The sequence below is a fragment of the Conger conger genome, chromosome 16 (assembly GCF_963514075.1).
Source record: "Conger conger chromosome 16, fConCon1.1, whole genome shotgun sequence".
Lineage (NCBI taxonomy): Eukaryota > Metazoa > Chordata > Actinopteri > Anguilliformes > Congridae > Conger > Conger conger.
In genome coordinates, this window is record NC_083775.1 from 15,531,607 (window position 1) to 15,541,606 (window position 10,000).

A 10,000-nucleotide genomic window follows, 5' to 3' on the forward strand; every position below is an offset into this window, starting at 1 on the left:
AGCGTGGAGAGGAAGAGTGGGTAGGAAGGGGGGGGGAGGAGGAAACGTCCTTTCACGGTGAAACCCACGTCAGGCCGGTCAAAGGCTGACCCTTTGGCTCCGTGTCCTAAAGCTTAGCGGCAGATCTCCCCCAGGGCCCGGCCGCCACGCGAACAGCTTCACGCACCAAACACGCGTAGCTTAGCGACGCTGCGGAGCCTGCGCCGCTCTGCATTGTGGGCCATTGTTACCGCGGTGACGAGGGGTCGCGGAGAGAGCATGGCCTGTGTGTACGGTCGTGACCCCCCAGCCGCATGATTAAAAAGCCCCCCCCCCTACGCATCCTGGCCTGCTCCCAATCTCCCGCCCGCCCCCTCCCCGGCTCGCGCTGAAGATAAGCGCTCTTGACCACAGCGATTGTCGTGCTCTAATTGAGGCAGCCCACTTGAGTTTACCCAGAAGCCCCCGTCCCCACACTCTCCTCTCCCCCCCCCCCCCCTTTGTGTCTTTAAAAACTTTCAAACTCCCTTTGTTCTCCTTTTACCATTTCTTTCTTCCTTCCTTCCTTTTCTTTGACGACCGTTCCCCCCTCTTCGCCCCGCGCGGTCTTCCGCTCGACGGCTCACGCGTCGGGGGACGCGTCTGGCTTCGTACGCCGCCTCGTGAGGAGTGGGAGCGGGCGTGTGCGCGAGGCACAGCCCAGCACAGCTTCAAACGCAGCGCAGGGAACGAGGTCTGCGCGGTTAAGCCTCTGTGCGCGGTTAAGCCCATCCCCTCAGTCAGGGCAGAGACTCGGTGACGCTTCTCTTAGCTGGCACGCAGCCGGATGTTTAAACGCAGGCAACACAACAAAAATTAAAACAAGAGGGATCTGGCACAGCTCAGCGTCTAGGAAGATCCCCGGTGCCGATTGGCTCCTTGGCGTGCCGTCTCCCCCCCCCCCCTCCCCCGGGAGCGGAGTTTCCGGTTTTAACGGCACGGTCTCATCACCCCTCTCTGGCCAATGGGGACTCGAGACCGGAGCGATAAGAGACAGTTTCGATTGGCAGATTGCCTCGCCTTGTGCGATGTGCAGAAAGCTGCAGCCAAATGGGGGGAGGGGGGGGGGGAGAGACAGACAGACAGACAGACAAAAAAAAACCAGGGGAAATGTATCAGTCATCTCTTCTGCCTCAGAGCGAACTCTCTCTGAGCCTTACCCTGAGGGCGGAGCCGTGGCTATCCGATAAGACGGCGGTGAACTGGAACGCAAACGCGTCTCAAATGAAGCAGAGGAGACGGGGGCAATCGTGAACCAGATGTCATGATTTTAGAAGGGGTTCAGAAAGACGTGACGATCCAACCGCAATTCATTCGCCGAGTACAACAGGATAAGAGCTTCTTCCGTGGCGCAGCGGTTCACATTGTCCAACGGGCTCCGACTCTGACCTGCCTGTTAAAAGACGTGATTTGACTTGGCAGGAAACGTTTGTAATTTACAGATAGTGTTACCAAGCCTGTTTCAGGACTCACTCTACACAAAAGAGGGGCGGAAGAACTGCCTGTGTGCCCTTTTGCCGACGGTGTAGAATTACGGTAAATTAGTTATTATTAAGGCAAGAGTCAGACATCTGAAGCACTTGTCTCTCTGTCATTGGTGGGTTACCTTTGCTAATGGGTTTAATGCTGCCATTAAAATAGTGCCGACAGCAATTTGGTGGACATTTGAATATAAAACGCCATTAATCCTCTCGCTCACAAATCCTGAATGACTGGCCTCAGTCACAACAGGAATATGTCATGTGTGTACGCAGTGCAGTGAGATCCCTGCCTCCCTCCCTCCCTCGCTTTCTCTCTCTCTCCCTCCTTCTCTCTCTCTCTCTCTCTCTCTCTCTCTCATTGTTACAGCCTGCGCAGTAATGTTTACAACGCTGAAAAGATCGAGTTTTCTTTCTGTGGACTGAATGACACGGTGCTGCAGCTCTGCAGCCGACGGGAAATTGATGAGTAATTGTGCGCGGTATACAAAGAAGTAAGAGGACTAAAAACCTTGCTGTGCTTTTGTTGGTTTTGAGTTTGGTCGGCTCACAGATATGTAAATAGTTACTATTCCACCAATACAATGTAAATAAAGGGCCTTGAAAAGCCAGACGTCTCTCTGGCTCTCCCTCTCTCTCTCCTTTGCCCTTGACACCCTGCGAATCCTCCGTTAAGCGTCTCGCAGAGGCTTTCAGAGCCGGCATTTGACGCAGACTTGTGGCCCCGCGCGCCACACACACGGCAACGGCGCCCGCGACAGAGCCACAGTGACGGTTTGACACGGGTTCTGAGACGGGCGCTTGCAGCGCACGCAGGAAATGCCCGCGGTCGCATTTCCCCCGCCGCGATTTCGCAGATCCAACGGCGGATGTACACACCCCGCAGCACCTTCGTGGCTACAGCGATCACCATCTCCCCCGAGACTCTCACACGACCGCAAGTCCACGCCATTCCTATGCCAACAGAGTACTTCAGCCGCTTGGGGAAGGGGCTGCGTGTGTGTGTGTGTGTGTGTGTGTGTGTGTGAGTGAGTGCGAGTGTGTGTGTGTGTGTGTGTGTCTGGGTCATGAGTGAGAGAGCAACCACACAAAAATACAGAAATATATTTGTATATCTTTCGGTCAGTTAATTATCTGATTCCTATTTGAAAGCGTGTGACCAGCCTTTAGCCTCTGCTATTAGAAAAGGAGGGGGGCGGGGGGGGGACTGATCTGAGATCAGCTTGGGGTGGATGAGAAAGCACTTGATGTCCAGCACCTCATACGCACGCAATCCAGGCGACTCCTCTAATGCTAACCAGAGTGCCAATTAAGAGGCGATACCGTGGAAACAGTCGTTTAGAGCGTCCCCTTGAGGGAACACGCTGACCTGAACGCAACTCGCTGTGTCAACATTTTCCACAAAACAGCACTGCGCAAACCCATCTTTTTCTTTTTTTTCGCCCCATTTATTTAATCATTTACACAAAGTTAATATGACCAACGCCGGAGGGACTTCTCGAAGGAACAGACCGTGAATAAATCAACTTGAGATGAGCTCAGATTGGCTCCGCCATTTTGTACTCGAGCACCATGAAAACTCTGCGGCAGGGCTTCACCTCGCCGTGAACCGCGGACACAAAAACCCCCACGCCGTTCTTACCCCAGGAGAGAGAGAGAGAGAGAGAGAGAGAGAGGGACGTGCTGCTCCCCTCACTCAAGGCCAGCAGCTCATATGATTCTTCTCAAAGCTGGGAATGATAAAGCGTCCCTTCAGTAAAACATGCACTGTTAACTCGGCCCAACATGAGTGACTTACTGCACCCCCTGAACGTGTTGTCTTTCTCTTCCACACATCTATCCATCCTTCCGCCTCTGCTTCTCTGTGCTCTCTACCTCTCTCCCGGTAGCGCCGTGTATCCTTTCTATTTCTCATTCCCTTTCTCCCTGCATTTCCACCCCCACTCTCTCTTTCCTCAGCCTCACCTTCTGCCCCCCTCTCCACAGCCCCTTTGCCCATCGAACACATCTCTCCCTCCTTCTCTGCTTTCCCCTTCTTTCACTCCACCACCACCACCACCCCCCCCCTCTCTCTCTCTCGCCCTCTCTGTACAGTGCTTTATTTCGTGCTGGTGTTAGCCCCCTAGCCTGTTGAGGCTAAGACTGGGGTTAATCCTTAAACGTAATATCCAGCGCCTGGCTTTGTGCCAGGAGGCAGCTCTGTGCACGCCGGCCTTTCAGGGGCTCACAGTACCTACCGCACGGCTCCACGGCCGCCGGTCTGAGCGTGGAGCGCGGAGTTATTACGCCCGCTACAGTCGTGCCGCGCTGAGGAGTTCTGAGGGGTTTTTGTTACCAGACACTTCAGGCCAATCAAGTTGACAGCGGCGCTTAAGAGCTTAAGAGCCACACGGCAAATCAGGTTTAATCATCTCTGACAAAAAAAAAAAAGATTCAAAAACAAGACTTTTTTCTTTTTTTTTTTTCTTCTTTTACACGCGCGCACACTTCCTGGGTACACTTTAGAAGGTTCAGGAATGCTGCTAAACTGTAAAGACGACAAAGTGTTTGTACAGAAACGGGTTCCGAGTACATTTCTGCGGCGGTGGAAAAGAAAGACAAACAAAAGGAAAAGAAACAGAGATAGACGGAGAAACGCTCTGCTCCTCTTGGGGTGTTTTTATTTTGCCCTCTCCTGAAGATCAGAGAGGAGAGAGGCTGTTTGTAGGGGCACGTGCGGGAGCTCCAGTACGCCTGCACATTCAGGCCAGAGTGTGTGTGCATTTGTTTACATGCTTGTCTGTGTTTATGTCTGAATGTGCGTTTGTGTGTGTGTGTGTGTGTGTGTGTGTGTGTGTCTCCTTGAAGACAGACAGGGTTTTACAGGCCAGGGCTGACGTGGTAAACACTGAGGGAAACGGGCTAATTGCGCTCCTCAGTCAGCCGGAAAGTGGAGAGGTTTGGCGGTGGGTGGGCTGTCCGGACCCCCGAACTCGGCTGCTCCTCGTGTTCAGACCCAGGGGGCAAAGTTTTAGCATGACTGCCTAACACGCATCGACTGCCCAAGCATTAGGAAAAGCTGCACTTGTTCTACAGCGCTGTAAAGCTGTGCAGTGACTCGGCAAAAAAAAAAAAAGACCCGATTGCTTACTTCTGTTGTCCGCGGGTCTCTTAACTAGTCTCTTAACCGTGTCGTCTGCAGGTTCTGTCGGCCGATGACGGCGAAGGCAGCGCCATGAAGGCCCTCCGCCCTCCGCTGCCGCCTTTCCGGCCCTCCCTCCTCCTCCTCCTCCTCCTCTTCCTCCTGCTCCGCGGCCGGGCGGCGAGGGGCGACTGCCCGCAGGACTGCGCCTGCTCCAGCCCGGGCTCCATCTTCTGCTTCCAGCGGCGCGCCGCCTCCGTGCCCCGGGGCGTGCCGTCCTCCACTGTCAACCTCTACCTCTTCCAGAACGGCATCGAGGCCCTGACGCCGGAGGACTTCGCCGGCCTGGGCGGCCTGCAGATGCTGGACCTCAGCCAGAACAAGCTGTCCCGGCTGCCGGGAGGCGCCTTCCGCCCGCTTTCCGAGCTGCGCAACCTGGACCTCTCCAACAACCAGGTGGAGCACGTGTCCCAGGAGAGCTTCGCCGGGCTGGCCCTGCTGGAGAGGCTCTATCTCTTCAACAACCGGATCCAGAGCATCCACCCGGCCGCCTTCCAGGGGCTGGGCCAGCTGCTGGAGCTGAAGCTCCAGGGGAACCAGCTGACCTCGCTCCCCGCCCTGCGCATGCCCAAGCTGCTGCTGCTGGACCTCAGCTACAACCAGATCCCGCCCCCGGAACCGGCCGACTTGCAGACGCCCAACCTGGAGGGGCTCCACATGGCCGGTATGGGGCTGAGGGAGCTGGACCCGGGTTTGACGGCCGGGCTGGGGAACCTCCACGGCCTGGACCTGTCCCAGAACCAGCTGCGGGCCGTGCCGGAGGCTCTGAGGGAGGTGCGGGGGCTGACCCGGCTGAACTTGGCCGGGAACCCCGTGGGCCGGCTGAGGCCGGAAGACTTCCAGAAGCTGGAGCAGCTGCGGGAGCTGCAGGAACTGGACCTGAGCAACACCAACCTGCAGGGCCTGCCCCGCGAGTTTCGCCAGCTCCTGCCCCGGCTCCAGGGGCTGTCGGTGGCCGAGAACCCCTTCAACTGCCTGTGCCCGCTGGCCTGGTTCCCCGAGTGGCTTCGGGAGGGCGGGGTGCGGCTGGGGCGCACCGAGGAGACCCGCTGCCACTTCCCGCCCGTCAACGCCGGCAAGGTCCTGGAGCGGCTGGACTACAGGGATTTCGGGTGTCCCACCACGACCACGGTCACCACGACCACGGTGACCACCAGCAGCACGGCCAAACCCACGAGGGTCACCACGGCGCCCAGGCCGCTCACGCCCGCCGTGGTTCCGCCCCCTCCCAGCGACAGCCCCTCCCACACGGAGACGGACAGCGACCCGCCCCTCGCAGTCCCCTCCGCGCCCGCCGGAGGCGACGGCGAGTCCGAACCGGAGTTCGGGGAGCACATGTGTCCCGCCAACATCTGCCTGAACGGCGGGACCTGCCAGCTGGACCGGCGCGGGCACCTGGAGTGCATCTGCCCGCCCCGCACCTCAGGCACGTACTGCGAGAACGAGGAGGAGGACCCCCCGCCGCCCCCCGCCAACCCGCCCCCGGAGACCCGCACGGTGGCCGTCGCCGTGACACCCGACATCAGCTCCCGACAGGTGACCAGCACCTCCATCCTGCTGGACCTGCACCGCTACATCCGCACGCGGCCCTACCTGCGGGGAATCCGCCTCACCTACAAGAACCTGTCCGGCCCGGACCGGCGGCCCATGCAGCTGAGCGTGCCCGCCTCGTACCCGGAGTACACCCTGCGGGGGCTGCGCCCCAACTCCACCTACTCCATCTGCGCGGGCCCCCTGGGGGAGCTGGGCCCCGCCGACACGGCCTGCACGGAGGCGCGCACCGCCGGCCAGCCGGCGCCCGGCCCCGGGGCCCGCGTGATGGAGGGGCAGTTCAGCAGCGCGCTGGTGCCGGCGCTGGCCGTGGCCCTGCTGGTGCTGCTGGCGGCGGGCGTGGCGGCCGTGGTGTGCTTCCTCCGGCGCCGGAAGCGGGCCAAGGGGCCCCCGGACTCGGGCTGCGACGAGCCCTCCACGCTGGAGCTGGAGGGGGTCAAGGCCTGCCTGGACAACGGGGCGCTGCCCCACAAACAGGCCGCCGACCTCCAGCCGGCCGCGCCCGCGCCCGGCCTCCACGCCGGGGTGGAGTACGAGGTGCCGCTCATGCAGGCCCACTGCACCGCCAACAACAACATGGCGTCTCTCAAGCCCTCCTATTTCTGACCCCCTCCCCCCCCCCCTTGTCCTTCAGACCTCCAGCCACTATGTGGAGCCCTTAAAAACCAGTAGCAGCCTGCACGCAGCTCAGAGACGCAAAACAGCAGGCTGAATGAACTGTAACAAAACAAAAAACAAAAAAAGAACAAATACGTCACGTTCATGTGCAATCAAATTTGCTTGATGGGAGATTTGTTCTAAAGGATGTTTGTTTTTTTTTTCGTCTTCAGGGCAGTAGCCAGAGTGCCTTTGTTCACAGTTACACACGTTGTGCTGACAGACGATGGTGTGTGTTATTTCTGTTTGTTTCCGTAATCGTATTGCTGGACAAACATGGCGGGAGGGACGCAGTTTTTCGGCGTGTCTCCCCCGCTCGTGGCCTCTCGCGACGGGTCGGAGAGAGCCCAGGGCCCGTACGGGCGGCGAGGCTTTTCGGGGCAGGAGGACAGGTGACCGAAACGGCACTCCACACACCCTGTTCGGGAGGAAACTTGCACTGAAGCCAGGGGGCTCTGCGGATTGACCCCCCCCCTTAATGACTGAAATATTAGCTTCCCCAGAGGAGCATCGCTCGTTGTGGACGACGTCACCGTACAGTAACTGAAAAAAGCTGCTGAGTCGGAGAAAGGAGAGGTCTTGCAAAGCTTTGTTTGACTCTTCTGCTATGTGAAGGCTGTATTTTCTTTGTTTATATATACTTTCTTCTCAGCTGCAGATTTTCTTCTTCTTTTTTTTTGACAATTACCAGTAACTCCCCGCCCCCGCCCCCCCTCCCCTCCCCCTTACACAACCGCTTTTTACGAAAGGCAGGGAAAACACCAGATTTTAATCTTTGAAGATTAAGAACTTTCTCAAGCCAACGGGTCAATCAAACGCCTTACTTTGCAAAGTATCAGACTGTCTGAGTAGCAGCAAGACTGTACCCAAACCCCCCACCTCCCCTTCCATCACATGCACACACATTCTCAAATGTGCCCCCCTCGCAGTTAACCCAGATCGGCAGTTACAAAACAAGGCGGCCATTTTAAATCCCAGTCTTTTAATGCTCTGCCATAAGCCGATGACTGAACCCCTTCAAACTGCCACACAAGGGAAAAAGGAAAAGTGAAAAAGAGAGAGCCTCTTCAAAGACTATTTATTATTTGTGCCACTGAGTGGAGTGTAGCTATTCTCTCCCCCCCCAAAAAAAATGCAATGCAAAGAAAGAGAAAAAGCCCAGCCATGTGAGGTAGATTCTCCCTGAGCAGAAGACGACTGAACTGCTGTGTTTCTGTGTGCCGTTAACTTTAGCACGGTGTTAGCACGGCAAAGAAACCGCATTGCTGGTGTGCAGCCAATCAGGCACTTAAAAAGCCCAGACCCAACACACAGGCTCTATGACTTAGTGCTACTTTCTCATGACTGAGGCAAAAAAGAAGAAGAAAATATTATTCTTTTTCAAATCTGACATTAATTTAAGACGGCGGAAATATTTTTAAAAGGCCGCTGCGGGCGGAGAAAACTGATATCCGAAAAAAGGTGAATTTCAAATTTTCACAAAAAATAAACGTTTTTTTTTTCCATTCAATGGATTGGAAGCCCTTTGATGTAAACACCTTCAGCGATGCATGGTACCTGCGCCCACTGCGATCTTGTAAAGAAGCGCGCGGTCTTGTGAAAGCCCCCCCCCCACCACCCGGCTCTCCCCCCCCCCACAGCTCTCCACACGTACTCAGCCTCCCCCTTTGAACAGAGAACTACAAACGGAGCACATTAAAGAGGAGAGGGAAGGGGGGGGGGGCAGGGAGGGCAGGAAGGGTCAGGGAGCGCAGAAGCCATTTTGGTTCCCGAGGTACAGAGGCTGGCCGGACGGGGGGAGGGCTGCGCTAGCGCTAACGCGGCGTGGCGGCCGTTTCGCGCGCACGGTTGTTAAATTAGGAAGTGAGGTCGGGGGAAAGGGCCGGCCTCCTGCCGAGAACGGGGCAGACAGGGGCGAGAGAGGTGAGGGTGGGGGCGTGGGGGGGTGGTTGGGGGGTCGTGCTAACGGCCGCTAACGACCTGTGTGAGAGGGCTGATGTCGCTCTTCCCACACTCGTACTCGAGCGCTCCCTTCCCTCTCTTCCCACACCGTCCTCTCCCTCTCTGCGAGCCTGACGTTGGGGGAGAGCCGATAAGGCAAAGGGAAAAATCTGACCGCCGATAAAATACACCCAACAACCCAAAAAAAAGGGAGGAAAAAGGAAAACAAACAGAACTGAAACGATACAAACCGACACTTGAACTGGAATACCGGAGCCTTACAGAGGGATTGAAAATATTTGGAATATTTTCAATGTTGTTCATTTTTCCCTGTTTATTTTGGGAAACGATACTTTTCCTTGTCTATTTTGTCATTTTTGTCTTTTTAGAGAAATTGTACTTGTTTGTTTAAAAAAAAAAGCAAAAACCAAACAAAAAAAAATGATGCCATTAAAAGAAGAAATTCAATATGAAAATTAAAAACACAAATAAAAAAAAACGGAGGTGTTGCGTGTCTGTTTTCCCCCCTTCCTGACAGATGATGTTGTTGGCAACATGAGGTGAAAGGAAACTGGCCGTATAATGCGATCCATCCCTCTTTCACAAAATCACTCCAGCAGAGCCAGGGCTCTGTGTGTGTGTGTCTGTGTGTGTGTGTGTGTGTGTGTGTGTGTGTGTGTGTGTGTGTGTGTGTATCTGTGTGTGTGAGCATGTGTGTGTTTGTGTGTGTGAGCATGTGTGAGCGTGTGCGTGAGTGTGTGTGTTTGAGTGTGTGTGTGTGTGTGAGAGAGAGAATGTGTGTGTGAGCGTGTGTGTGCGCGCGTGTGAGTGTGTGTGCACGTCCGAGAGCGTGTGAAACAGAGGGAGTGCAGTAATCAATCTGTTAGTCTGTCAGGCTGTCTCCGGGTGATGATTTCTGAGAAGCAGACTCACATGTGCAGCCCAGTCAGTACCTGCTGACTGTGCGCAGACAGTTCTGCTAACGTCTACTGGGTCTACACACGGTCCTGGAGAAGCACCATCCGGCAACCCGCACAAACACCCCCCTCGCCACCCCCCCGGCCCTGCGGCTAACCCCCCCCCAACAACTCAGCGTTTATGAGGCTGGTTCTCTTAATGGCAGAAGCTGGAGGAGGTGACTGGAAAGTGTGGAGCTTTCACAGGTGCCAGACGG

At 56.1% G+C, this 10,000-nt stretch overlaps 2 protein-coding genes across 4 annotated transcripts in view; one reads left to right on the plus strand and one right to left on the minus strand.

Moving 5' to 3' along the window:
* vasnb (vasorin b) overlaps window positions 1-8,777 on the plus strand; it is a 27,936-nt gene extending 19,159 nt beyond the window's left edge. The window contains exon 2 of the mRNA XM_061224381.1: window positions 4,678-8,777. Within this exon, the coding sequence (XP_061080365.1) occupies window positions 4,711-6,834 (2,124 nt within the window). The 5' untranslated portion in view covers window positions 4,678-4,710 and the 3' untranslated portion in view covers window positions 6,835-8,777. The remainder of the gene's footprint in view (window positions 1-4,677) is intronic.
* coro7 (coronin 7) overlaps window positions 1-10,000 on the minus strand; it is a 148,039-nt gene that overhangs the window by 64,456 nt on the left and 73,583 nt on the right. The gene's annotated exons all lie outside the window — the stretch shown is intronic.